Source organism: Scleropages formosus, chromosome 25 (assembly GCF_900964775.1).
Source record: "Scleropages formosus chromosome 25, fSclFor1.1, whole genome shotgun sequence".
Classification (NCBI taxonomy): domain Eukaryota; kingdom Metazoa; phylum Chordata; class Actinopteri; order Osteoglossiformes; family Osteoglossidae; genus Scleropages; species Scleropages formosus.
Genome location: NC_041830.1, coordinates 2,090,403 through 2,104,585, shown reverse-complemented (window position 1 = coordinate 2,104,585; position 14,183 = coordinate 2,090,403). Strand labels below are relative to the sequence as shown.

Genomic DNA, 14,183 nt, shown 5'->3' with positions numbered 1-14,183 from the left:
CGGAGTCTATCCCAGAAGCATTAGGTGCAAGACGGAGTATACCTTGGACAGGATGCCAGTCCCTTGCAGGGTCATGACACACTCACACACACATACACCACACTACAGTCAATTTAGAGTCCGCAACACAGATTTGTAACTGCAAGTTGCAAATTGTCAAGAAGAAGGAGCGAACCCCAGGCGGAAAATACTGCAATTAAACGGAAATGTTGAGCTGAAACTCACACTGCTGTTCAGTGAAACACAAAGGAAACACCGTACTTCCAATTCATTAATGGACATACAAAAATATAAATGTAGCCCCTCATAAATTCTGAACTGTACTTCTTTATGGGCCATATTTTGTGCTGTCATTTAGAGATGCGCCCTCTTCTGGCCAAGATGCAGTGATATATTTTAGACAATTTTAATAGACTATTTAATATTATCCTATATATACATGTATTTATTTCCCAGATGGTTTTTTCCAAAGTGACTTCCAGTGATCTCTATGAGACGTTCCATGCCGAGCTGGGGATCCAAGATGCCATTTACCAACATTATCCTTATTACTTGTTACACACTGGCTTACAAATTGTTACTTATCTAGATTGTCCAGGAGGGGTGGGCAACCACTCGCCCATGGACCCCCAGAGGTTTTTTTTTCTCCCTCAACCTTCAGTTGGGAGTTTCTGTTCCTTTCCCCGGTGGCCAGTAGGTATACTTGTAGCTCTATAATAAGTTCTTCATTATGGTAGCCATTAGTTGACTGTCTTCTTTGTTTGTATCAATTTTTCTTGCTTTATGTCTGTGTTAAAGTGCTCTGTGTCACTGCGTGAGAAGAGCGCTCTATAAAAATAAAAATAAATAAATAAAAATAGTGTTATCAGCCCACACACCTTATTTACCAAGGTGACTTACACTGCTACATACACTACTTACAATGGGTCACTCATCCATACATCAGTGGAACACACTCTCTGTCACTCACACACTATGAGTAAACCTGAACAGCATGTCTTTGGACTGTGGGAGGAAACCAGAGCACCCAGAGGAAACCCATGCAGATACAGTGAGAACATGCAAACTCCACACAGAGTGAGCAGGGATCAAACCCACATCCTTTCCCATGACCCAGGTGCTGTGAGACAACAGCCGTTACTCGCCGTGCCACTGTGCTGCCCCGTTACTATTACTATTACCAAATACTATTTATTTTTGCATGTTGCAACATGATGTGTATTTAAAACATGTTATATTACTTTATAAATCCTGTAGGAAAAATTGCGTACAGTTTGTCAGCGGTTTCTCCCAGAAAGATATCTACGATGAGCAGTGGAAAAATGTATTTCCCAAACAGTGTAAGTACACCACATATCCCAAAAAGTAAAAATACATGCCAGACAGTGAAATTACAAAAAACATGAGGAAGCACCCTCATTCATCCCCAGCAGGGATCCAGTGTCCATCATGTGGATACGCCACGCATCCCCTTGGAAGAGGTTTCTGCCTGTTGCCACCTCTGTCGTCTGTCCTTCGTGCTCCTTCCCATGTGGCCCACGGCAGCTCTACATTTACATTTATTCATTTAGCAGACGCTTTTGTCCAAAGCGACATACATCTCAGCAAAAGTACAATTTATGCATTACAGAGGAGACAGCTGCAGACATGAAAGTCTTGAGCAAACTTATTTTGTTTCCTACCACTAGCTGCACCGAGGTTCATCGTTCGAATAGGTGCATAAGACACAGACAAATCCCGATACCCACACCATTTTTTTTTTTAAATATTATAAGATACACAAATGAGCAGAACAATACCAGAGTAATGACTGAATAAAGATTGTATCTGGGGATGCTTCTGGAGTTACGATGCGTGAACGGTTACGCCATGATGATCTGAAGAGATCTTGGGCAAAGTGTATCTGGAAAAGGTGGGTTTTCAGACCCTTCTTGAAAACAGACAGAGTTTCCGCTGTTCAGAGTGACAGGGTAAGGTCATTCCACCACAATGGACCCAGAACTGAGAACCTCCGAGCTTTGCCTTTCGTGCGCAGGACCACCAAGCGAGCAGAAGTAGATGAGCAAAGGTGCCTGGCTGGGGTGCACCGGTTGATCAAGTCCTGTAAATAGCCGGGAGCAGTTCTATTGATGCATTTGTACACAGTAACCAGGGTTTTGAATTTGATATGGACAGCTATAGGAAGCCAGTGCAGAGAGGTGAGTAGAGGAGATACATGGGAGCACTTTGGCAAATCAAACACAACTCGTGCAGCAGCATTCTGTAGAAGCTGCAGAGGTTTGATGGCATTAGCCAGAAGGCCACACAGAAGAGAGTTGCGGTAGACCAGACGGGAAGTCACCATGGTCTGGACAAGTAGTTGGGTGAAGTTAGTAGTGAGGTAGGGACGGATCCTACGAATATTATGCAGGATGTATCTGCAGGACCGGGTTGTGGTTTTGATATGTTGAAAGAATGACGGACTCGCATCAATCGTTACTCCCAGACTCTTAGCGAAGGAGCTAGGCGAAATAAGTGAGTTGTCCAGTTTGATCGAGAGGTCGTGACAGGAGGACAGGCCAGCTGGGAGGTAAAGAATCTCTGTTTTGAAGAGGTTGAGTTTGAGGTGGTGATCATACATCCATGAAGAGATGAAGCTCTAGGTGTCTTAATTGTGTGTGTTGTAACACCACGGTGACGGGGCTCACCTGTAAACACCCGCTGCGATCGCCTCCTCAGGGTCCAGAATCAGACAGAATCACCTGACTCGCTATATACAAATGTGGTGTATTTGGTACTGCGCCCCTTTAACCATGTTGGACACACGGTGGACACTTTACAGTTCATGGGTCATGGTTTTTACTGAAACCGTAGCGAAACCCAGAAGAGAAATAGATTCCTCTTCCAAGAGTAGCCATGGTACGTCGACCTTGTATGTCTGTTTTTTATTTGTATTTTGTGAGGAAGGCCTGTGGTTCAATTTGACATTCATGTGTGCACTATAATAAACAAACAGTCATTGCTGTGAGTTTCACTTTATTTCAGTTTTTTCCTCCATTCATTACCCATTGGAGTACTCCTTCCTGGACATTAGTGGCGGGCAAGTGCTAAATTTATACATTTTACGAATTTTTGGCCATTCATTTGTAACTGTTGAGCTGTAACAGAGGAACTGAAGTTTACACCCTTTCCTCGTATACAGTGCAAAACCACTGTACTGGCCTACGAAAACATACTGTATGCCCATTTTTCATATAACAGCCTTATCGTTCATTAAGAAGGTTTTTTAACCCAGCGATGTGGTCACATACTTACCCAGCAGCTGTTTTATTTTTTGCTCCTCGCTATTTCTTTCACGGCGAACAGCACGCAGACTTCATGTTTCTTGAAAAATAAAACCAGCTACTTCCTGCCACACTGACCATTTCAACCACAACTCACATGAACCAATCACAATAATATGGTATTTTAAGAATAAATTGTATCTGTGAGCACAATTGTTAAAATGTTTGTCTCCATGTGAGGTTTTACTGCTTGCGGGGAGGGTAAGGCACATGCCGGTACTGTGGTGAGCATCACCTTTCTTTGAGGCACCTGGCTTCTCCGTTAGTCCCATGGAAGGAGGGGGGTTCCCAAGTGGGTGTCCATTCTGTGTATAGATGTTTTCAGCTGTGTGAATGTTAGTGGGTTTCTCTCATCTCCAGTAAGAACAGCTAGTGGAATTAGTCAAAGCATCCCATGCCATATGCATGCGTGTCTTTAGCTGTGGAGCACTAGAACTTTGGAATACTCTGCCATATGTTGTCAGCAATGCCCTGTCTATCCCAGCCTTTAAATCCAGGCTTAGGATTCATTTGCTTGCTCAGGCATATCCAGGCATACCTCTATGTGTTGTCTTTCAGTATAACTCCCTACGCTCTCTTAATGTTATTTACTAACACTTTTGTTAATCACTGTTTCCTCATGATTAGACCTGAGATCGGCCATGACATCAGCACTTCATGCTAACGGAAACTGATGACTGTGGAACACAGCACTCTGTCACTGTGTGAGAAGACCGTGCTATAAAAATAAACTGATCATACATGTCTATGTGTTTATCTTTATGAAATATCCTGTATGAAAGGACCAGGTAGCTTGCAACAGACTGAATAACTCCCTCCTTTGCCTTTAGTTGAACACGAAACTTAAGCAGTGATGAACACATTATGTGGACTGGTGCCAGGGGGCACACATTAGGTTGTTTGCTGTACACAGTCTAGTGACTTTTCTTTAATGGAGGGGCTGTGACTTAACTGTATCAAATTGGGGGAGTTTTTAAAAACTGAAAAACAAAATCATGCCAAATTAAAAAGATTTCTCTTGGCTGTACTCCAATAATTTAATGGTAGATAATATGGTCTCTTCACTCAGCCCCCTCAGTGCCCATTGCTGCAGTATTTAGCGTTTAAGAAACATTTTTCTGTAATGACAGAATCAGTTCTTACCAAACCAATTTCATCTGCCATAAAACACACAGACACGGCCTGAAACCGCTTGTCCCAAGCGAGGTCGTGGCAAGTCGGAACCTAACCCGGCAACGCAGGGCACAGGGGTGGAGGGGGAAGGGACACGCCCAGGGTAGGATGCCAGTCCATCGCAAGGCACCCCAGGAAGGACTCAAACCCCAGACCCACGAGAGGGCAGGACCCAGCCAAACCAGCTGCACCACTGCACCCCCTCCACCGTAAAACATTGGTCTGTACATACTTATGCTGATACCTATCAAAAGATTTAACCCATTTATACCATTTGGTGTTTTTGCTGGAGCATTTCAGTAAATTTACATAGGCAGCAGGGGACTTGGACCAGAAATCTTCAGGTTACAAGACTTACTATTTGTTTTTTTTTGCCGTGTGCTGCAGCAGCACTCTCAAAGAGGTTTGTGCAGATTGCCGTTCTGTGCATGTAGAGTATATTTTTTCCATTTAGCTGACATTTTTCTCCAAAGCAACTTAAACTACTTATAATTACCTACCCATTTATACAGCTGGGTAATTTTACTAGAGCAATTTAGGATAAGTATTTTGCTTCAGGATCAGACAGCTGGAGGTGGGATTCAAACCTGCAATCTTTAGGTCCAACAGCAGCAGCTCTAACCACTATGCTATCAACTGCAGACAGGCTCTTCAGCCACACAGGTCAGTCACTGAGCCTTAGTGTGCATCTGATATATCACTTTTACAAACCCCATTTCCAGAAAAGTTGGGACACTTTCTAAAAATGCAACAAAAACTATTCTGTTCATTCACTTGAACCTTTTATCTAACAGACAAAAGAACAAAGAAAAGATTTTAAGTGTTTTCACTGATTATATTTAACAAGTAGAATTAAGTTAAACAAATTTCGAAATTGATGCCTGCAACACGCTCAAAAAAATTTGGGACAGAGGCATGTTTACCACTGGGCCACATCACCTTTTCTTTTAACTACACTTTGTAATCATTTTGGGAACTGAAGAAATCAATTGTTGCAATTTTTCAAGTGGAATTTTTGCCCATTCTTGCTGTATGCAAGACTTGAGCTGCTCAACAGTCCGTGGTTGCCGTTGTCTGATTCTCCATATGTTTTCAATAGGAGACAGATCTGCAGAATGAGGCCTGGCATTGTCCTGCTGAAACAGACATGGAGTTCCAGGGAAAAGACGTCGTCTTGACGGCAGCATACGTCTCTCCAAAATTTCAACATAAGCTTCCGCATCAACGGTATCTTCACATATATGCAGATCACCCATGCCATGGGCACTGATGCACCCCCATACCATCACAGAGGCTAGTTTTTGCATTTTTTGTTGGTAACAGTCTGGATGGCTTTTTTCACCTTTGGCACATAGAATCCAATATCCGTTTTTCCCAAAAACGGGCTGAAACGTAGACTCATCTGACCACAGAACATGTTTCCACTGTCTTTCGGTCCACCTCAGATGACTTTGGGCCCAGATAACTCAGTGGCATTTGTATGCAAAATTAATAAATGGCTTCCTCTTTGCAATGCAATTTCAAGTTGCATCTGTTGATGCAGCAGCAGACTGTTTTGAGTGACAATGATTTTTCAAAGTACTCCCGAGCCCATGTGGCTATGTCCATCATGGTAGCATGACGGTTTCTCAAACAATACCACCCGAGTGCTCGAGGGTCACACGCATTCAGCAGGGGTTTTCGCCCTTGGCCTTTATGCACCTAGATTTTCCATGACTCCGATTCTTTTCATGATATTATGAACTGTAGAGGGCGAAAGACCTAAATCTTTGCAATCTTGTGCTGAGAAAGTCTTTGAACTGACTGACAATCCTCTCACAAAGTTTGGCACCAAGTGGTGAACCACAACCCATCCTTGCTTGCAAAGACTAAGCCCTTGGTGGATGCTCCTTTTATACTCAGTCTTGATAACCTCACCTGTTAAACTATTAATTGTGGAACCTCTGTCCCAACTTTTTTTTTTTTTCCCCAGTGTGTTGCAAGTGTCACATTGTAAATATAAATTTTATATATTATATTAAAAAAACAAAAAAACAAAAAACAAAATACAATTAGCTTTGTCAGCAAAAGCACTGAATGTTTTCTCTGCACTTTTATCAGTTAAATAAAAGTTCAAGTAATTGAACAAATTAGTTTTTAGTTTTGGTTTCAGTTTTAGAAAGTGTCCCAACTTTTCTGGAAATGGGGTTTGTACTTTTAGTTGCTTGTATTGCATTTATTTTCACTATTATTTAACATCATCCAGCAGCCTTCAGTTTAAACCGGTCTTCGGAAATGCAAAAAGACAGTTGTGAACAGAATTTTATTCAGAAGTTGGAAAGCCTTCAGACAAAGTATACAGAAAGTCAACCCTGCAAAGTACACTGCTGAGTTATGAATAGCAACCAAAGCAACAAGTAGTTGTTCTGAAGTGCGGGAAGTAGTTGAGATGAAGAACAGTTTGCTTTTTCACCACAAAAGGACATGACAAAAGAGCTAAGACACCGCATGATAACAGAACTATGGTCTCAACAAGTACTGGGCGTACACTAAGGAGCAAGGGTGGGCATTTCTGGTCATTACAGGCTATAATGGTTTTTCTCCCCTGCAGAGCAAAACTGAAATTTAGTTTCAGTAGACAGCATAATCCATGGAAGAGAAAAGCTGAGAATTCCATGTTTCAAAGTGACTGAAAACTAAAACCACTTTGACAGCTTGCAGGTGTATCTGTGCTAATATGTTCCCTTCATAAATATAATCAAATTAGTTCAGCAGAACTGAAATATTTATAAAGCCAAAAAAATTCTGAATGTCTCTTTTTAGTATTCAGATAGTTACTTGAGTACTAACTTGACATTCCAGTTAAAGACAAGATGTACAGTACATTGTGATCTGTTACAGTTGACTAAAAATGAATTTCAGTTAACGACCAAACAGTTATTTAAAACCAACTTATTTTACTGTTTGAATTACAGACATAAAGGGAACATTTTATGTGCAGAAATACACCAGACAGATTAATTTTTGGTTTAAAACTAAAATGAAGACTGAATACTTAGGACATTGAAATGCCTATACAGTCTGTGGGTTTAACTGCTGACCCACAGACAAAAGGCTTTTCTCTGGCCAGCCGTACTCAGTACTCCTCTCCCTCTTCCTCCCCCTCCCCAGATTCAGTGCCCACCTCCTCATAATCCTTCTCCAAGGCTGCCAGGTCCTCCCTTGCCTCAGAGAACTCGCCCTCCTCCATGCCCTCTCCCACGTACCAGTGGACAAAGGCCCTCTTGGCATACATCAGGTCAAACTTGTGGTCCAGTCTGGCCCAGGCCTCAGCGATAGCAGTGGTATTGCTGAGCATGCACACAGCCCTTTGCACCTTGGCCAGGTCACCACCAGGAACCACAGTGGGGGGTTGGTAGTTGATGCCCACCTGAAAAAATAGTAAAGAGGTCAGGGTGGTACTCATCTAGAGCTACCCTTATAAATTAAGTAACTTTCACAAGACAAACCTTGAAACCAGTGGGGCACCAATCCACAAACTGTATGGAACGCTTTGTCTTTATGTTGGCGATGGCAGCATTCACATCCTTGGGCACGACGTCACCACGGTACAGCATGCAGCAGGCCATGTACTTTCCATGGCGTGGGTCGCACTTCACCATCTGGTTGGAAGGCTCAAAGCAGGCACTTGTGATCTCTGCAACAGACAGCTGCTCGTGGTAGGCCTTCTCAGCAGATATGATGGGTGAGTAGGTGACCAAAGGAAAGTGGATGCGAGGGTAGGGCACCAAGTTGGTCTGAAATTCGGTGAGGTCCACATTCAGAGCTCCATCGAAGCGCAGAGAGGCAGTGATGGAGGACACAATCTGGCCGATGAGTCTGTTGAGGTTGGTGTAGGTGGGCCGCTCAATATCAAGGTTGCGATGACAGATGTCATATATGGCCTCGTTGTCCACCATGAAAGCGCAGTCTGAGTGCTCCAGGGTGGTGTGAGTGGTCAGGATAGAGTTGTAGGGCTCCACAACAGCAGTGGACACCTGGGGAGCTGGGTAGATGGCAAACTCAAGTTTGGACTTCTTGCCATAGTCGACAGAGAGGCGCTCCATCAGCAGAGAGGTGAATCCTGAGCCAGTGCCACCACCAAAGCTATGGAAGATGAGGAACCCCTGCAGACCTGTGCACTGATCAGTCTGAAACAAAATTAAATGATATTTAAAATACCGTACAGTAAAACAGTACAGAAGTGGAGTCTTGGACTAACAGTATCTGCACAAAAGCATTATTCCTACCAGTTTGCGGATACGCTCCAAAACCGTGTCAATGATCTCCTTGCCCACGGTGTAGTGACCACGAGCGTAATTGTTGGCCGCGTCTTCTTTCCCGGAGATGAGCTGCTCAGGGTGAAACAGTTGCCGATACATGCCAGTCCTGACCTCATCTAAAAGCCAGGAAACAAGTAATTAGTGACAGCTGGCATCTCACTGTTCAGACCCTACCAACAAGTCATTAGCTGCATTTATAAATACTTTTAAAAATAATATTACAGAAGGTTAACAAGAGCTGTACACATAAGCCTGCTATGAAATCAACAGTAAGATCTGAGTTACACTGTGGAAGTCTTAAAGCATCAAGAAATCAATTTCAGCTGACATTAAGCTGTAAAAAACCAATTTTGTTTTTCATAAGGCAGCCATATTTAAGATGAAAGGAAGATTGTGTCATTCCTTTCTGTCATGAAATGTTGCATCTGTTGGCTCTTCAAACACACCAGCATAACCTCAAACTTTAAAAATGGCACCAGCTTCTGTTCATTGGTAGGGCTTTCCAGCTAATTCACCACACCTATGTGTTTCATTTCACAGATTTATATTAAAGCACATGTCCTTGTTTGTGGTGTACACAATGTAGTGTCAAGTAAACCTCACAGCTGTTAGATTGAAGATGTATTTGGCAGAAACACACCTACTGAATGCTTATGCAGTGGGGTGGATATGGTTGAGATATAAAGAGAAGATTATAAGGTAGGCCCAGTTGTACTGCAATCTGGGATAAACCACACTTACCAATGACAGCTGGCTCTAGATCCACAAATACAGCCCGTGGGACATGTTTCCCTGAGCCTGTTTCACTGAAGAAAGTGTTAAAGGAATCATCCCCGCCACCAATGGTCTTGTCACTTGGCATGCTGCCATCAGGCTGGATGCCATGCTCCAGGCAGTACAGCTCCCAGCATGCATTGCCAATCTGCACTCCGGCCTGGCCCACGTGGATGGAGATGCACTCACGCTAAACAAGCAACCACAGAAGAAAAAGGGGGAAGACAGAAAGAAGAGGTGCAGGAAAGGGAAGGAAGGGGGGGAGAAAAAAAAAAAAAAAAAAAAAAAGTCAGACAAGGGTGCTTATCAACCAACAGCAGCCCTGGTTATATGCTGACCACAACTTGCAATTCTGCAGGGTTTTTGATAGGCATTTGGTACCAAGGCTATAGATTGTGTAAAACCATCAGGCCTCATCCCGTGCTCTACACAGAAGTGCTCCCAGCAGCCACTGCCAGTTTGCATGCTTGCCCTACCCACATGGGTGGAGGTTATCTGGGCAACAACACCACAACAAGTTCCTAAGATTATTTTCCCTTTTTTAACAACTTGGTAATATTTAATGGCACAATTCAAGTCAAGTGCCTTGCTCAAGAGTACTACAGCAAGGGGGGGGGGGGGGGGGGGGGGGGGGGGGGCACACTTGAACCTTTGTCCTACAATTGCAAGGCACCAGCTGTAACCATCACACTACATGCTGGCCTGTCAAACACATTTATACATACATTCAGTTAATTGCTTTCTCCAACGCTAAAAGAAAGTCAAAGTAAACAAGTTTATTTAACAGACTAAGTTTGAGATGCAGACAGAATTGCAGAAGTACAGCTTACTTAGCTGATACCACTATTTTCACTGTGTAGCAGCACACAGAATTGAGGCTCACATAGACAAAGATGAACATGACAGATAGCATGGTGCAAATTTCTGTAGCTGTCAATCACTTAAAGACAGCAAGTGAGCCAAACAAGGCAGGATGGAAAGAAGGAAAAGTTAGACAACCTCACAGTCCATTATACTCAAAGAACAGATTTCTCAAGGTGTAGCATTTTCCAACTTCCCCTGCTGTGAGCAGCATCATTTTTATGACCAAATATCTCAATTCAGTTTGATCTCCAGTATTCCCAGCTCATGCCTTGTGTTTGTCAGTGGTGACAATCCACAGCTTGAACAAAAGCAATCATGAATATTGACTGAAGAATCAGGACTGAAATTCACCGCCCAACTTAAGAAAAACAAACTATGCAGCCATGTTGTATTCCATCCAAAATTATTTAGCCTCACATGACCCTTTCAGACATATAATGTGCTGCTATGTTCAGCAATAGTCCATCATGTATAATGGCTCCAATTTAGACTGTGGAGACCTTAAAAACATGGGCAATGCTTGTACTGGACAAACTGAACAGAAGGATGAGAGAAAAGAAATCCACAAGGTGCTAGGCAAGAGACACTGGATTAATTTTGCTCTTGGATTTTTTAAAATATGCATTATATATGGTTTGAATGCCAGTTGAAGAAACAGCTAAGGCTCTTCCCTCTCTTGGGGAACTCCAAGCTAACAGAGCAAAGCAGTTTCTCACACCTTAATATCTTGGCATTCTAAACAAAGCTATTTTAACCTATTCCTTGACAGCTGGTGTTAAATGTGCAGATCTCATTTGAAGGTGTGTGTCACATGTAGTTAATTCAAAAACTGAAAAAATGGAACACTCACAAGACCTGAACTACAAAGTACCTATAAGACCTGAACACTCGCTACATTTGAGCCAGATTGCTATGGTCCTCAGTCCATGTATGTTGTGTTCATTCGGCTTTTTGATTTAAAATTGAAAAACAAAATTTTTTTTTTTTTTTTTAAAAAAAAGCATCATGATTCACAACAAATGATGAATTATCCATGTTTAAAATTTTTTGTTCAAAATGTAAAATATTTATATATGCCTCATTTATAGTTTCTTGCTGTCTTGTTTTATCAACTTTGAGTTATTTCATTTTGTGGTATTCTTGAACAACCCAGGTGTAAACCAATTGAAGCCGCACATAATCCATCAGTGGCTTCATCAAACATGATGTCTTAACTCCAAGTTATTCATAAGTTAATATGGATCAGTATGTGCTTTTCAAAAGCAGCGAGAGAGTGACAATAAGGAAGGATGACATGTCCACTGAGAAAATCAGCAGGATTTTTAAGGTGCTACTTCTTAAAAATCTTATTGAATCTGTCTCACAGCGTCTGGGTGGTGTGAGTTCGAGCCCTGCTCAGTCTGTGTAGAGTCTGCATGGGTTTCCTCCAGGTGCTCTGGTTTCCTTTCACAGTCCAATGACATGCTGTTCAGGTTCACCCATGATGTGTGAGTGACAGAGAGTGTGCTCCACTAATGTATGGGATGAGTGACCCATTGTAAGGAGTTTATCTAGCAGCGCAAGTTATCTTGGTAAATAAGATGTGTGGGCTGATAACACTACATAGAGTTCATTGGAAGTTGCTTTGGAGAAAAGCACCTGCAAATCAAATAAATGTAAATAAGCTATCACAGAGCCATCCAAGGTAAGTGATGAACATACACAGAAGCACTGAGAGAATCTCTACATATAATATTTTTAAAAATTACACATTCAGTATTTGGGGTTTTCAAGCAAGTTGTACATATACCAGCTTGAGGACAGCCTGCAAGTTACACAGCAACTGTGCTGCACTGTGACTGAACTGGTCCTTTCAAAAACCTGCCATCAGCTGGTATGACATGTGAGGAAACACCAGGGGCCTTCCTTTCTTTACAAAAAAAGCACATAAGGAGAGAAATGCCATTGTACTGAATCATAAGCTTGTATTTTTTTTTTTTAAAAAAAAAAAAGTGGGGGGGGGGGGCCAGATATGTATTTTTATGAGACAAAAGGCAGTGTAGAGGTTGGAGCTGCTGCTCCGGCGTTTGCGCTTAAAGGAGCCAGCCCCATTGGAGAGTTAGTAAGCTAGTTAACCTAAATCCACGGTACAGTTCACTTTTAAGGGTAATGAGGAATTCATTGCATTTTACTGCGGGATAAGCGCTTAAAACGCTGTGAGTGTGTGGGTTCACACATGACATGTGAAGACAAAAGGGAGAGCATCACACATCCCTTATGAAAAGAAGGTCTGCTCTGGGTTACTGGAGACAGACACTTCAGCATTTCAGTTGAAAAGAAAGCCTACAAGAACAAATTCATTCTTTAATAACTTACATTTAAATAATTTGCATGAGCAAAATTAAAATGCTGAGTTCATTTCAACTTCCTCACGCTAATAATGCAAGCAGAGAATTTTTTTTTTAATGTTAGTGTTTTATTGTAAACTATTTCACCCACGTTCGAGGACGAGGTGGCGGCAGGCTGTATCAATAATTAACCAGAACACCTTAGTGGTGTTAACTTTTTACACCACATTTACAACACCGAACATAATGATACTGCGTTTCTGGAATAATCGGCAAACCTTACGTACAAAGTTTCCCGCCACTGAAACAAACAAAGGCTTTCTTTTTCACATGAAACGCACAGTCAGGAACAATTTTGGACACACTTCTTTGTCTCGATTGTGGGGGAAAGTCAAGTCAGTGTGCCTTAGAGCACGATAATTAACTTAACTTAAGTTCGCTTAAGTTAACCAACGTCATCTCTCAGAGAATCTCAGGAATGAAAAGCTAAACTTTTCGCCTCTTTGCAGTTTAAGTTTTTCATAAATCATGATCGCCGAAGAGTGTAACAAAAAAAAAAAAAAAAAAAAAGGGGGGGAAGGCACCCCCTCCCCCACACATCCACCCACGCGCGAGCGCGCGCACGCCACCCACCCACTCGCGCGGGCCCCCTCCTCGCGGATTCCTCACATTCCAGCGCACCTCAGCTCCACCAGTAGCATTTTTCGTGCTCGATGAACGTGAGTCGCCACAGGAAATGCAGTAACTAACACGTTTACAAACGAACACTTTCCGTCGCACGTGCCATTTCCAATTCCCTCACTGAATCTGCCTCATTAGTTGCAGTTATTATAACTTTAAAAAAAGTGTTAGAAGACCCCCAGGTGTGTCAAATTTGAAACTGCACAGGGATGCACACCGAGGAGACCCAGAGAGAGAAAGACCTACCATGTTGTTAGATGAAGATGTGACTATGACGATAAAGCTGACGATCTCGCGGTACTTTTGCTACTTTCTGCACCGTTGACTCGAGACGCGCGACGGGTCCCCGCCAACACAGCAAAGTCACGATATAGCGGCAATAGGTCCTTTTATAGTGCGATTGAAAAAACCCGCCTTCTCCGGGACTGTCACACTCTGATTGGTGCAGATGACAGCAGAGAAGCGTTCGGTCATTTCTATTGGCGAACTTTCTCACACGTACGACTGCCATTGGCCAGAGTTGAGTCCTGTATACTGTACATACTTGTACGATTTCCAAAATGTCCGTACGAGTTTATAGGAAGTTGTGCATCCGATCGAAGTTACAACACTGTATATATTTAAATAGTCTGTACAAAATACATCGGTTGTTCGTATGAAAGAAGTTACCTCATGGCATGTCGAGGATAGTTAGGCTCTGCATAGAAGCACACCTTCTGTGAGCTCCGCGGTGGTGAAAC

The 14,183-nt window shown here is 42.6% G+C and overlaps 1 protein-coding gene across 1 annotated transcript; it reads right to left on the bottom strand.

Moving 5' to 3' along the window:
- Positions 1-6,781: 6,781 nt before the first annotated feature.
- On the bottom strand, positions 6,782-13,800 carry tuba5 (tubulin alpha 5). The gene is made up of 5 exons (XM_018742103.1): positions 13,690-13,800; positions 9,539-9,761; positions 8,765-8,913; positions 7,985-8,665; positions 6,782-7,905 (listed from the first exon to the last, which is right to left on the bottom strand). Exons 1-5 carry the CDS (start codon positions 13,690-13,692, stop codon positions 7,612-7,614), a joined length of 1,350 nt encoding a protein of 449 aa, XP_018597619.1. The 5' UTR covers positions 13,693-13,800; the 3' UTR covers positions 6,782-7,611.
- Positions 13,801-14,183: the final 383 nt, after the last annotated feature.

What these genes read in the sequence shown, in the direction of transcription:
- tuba5 (XM_018742103.1), bottom strand. An exon ending in TCTAGAGCCAGCTGTCATTG is followed by an intron (nt 8,914 to 9,538) that starts GTAAGTGTGGTT and finishes CCTGGCTTTTAG; the next exon opens with ATGAGGTCAGGACTGGCATG. An exon ending in TGGAGCGTATCCGCAAACTG is followed by an intron (nt 8,666 to 8,764) that starts GTAGGAATAATG and finishes ATTTTGTTTCAG; the next exon opens with ACTGATCAGTGCACAGGTCT.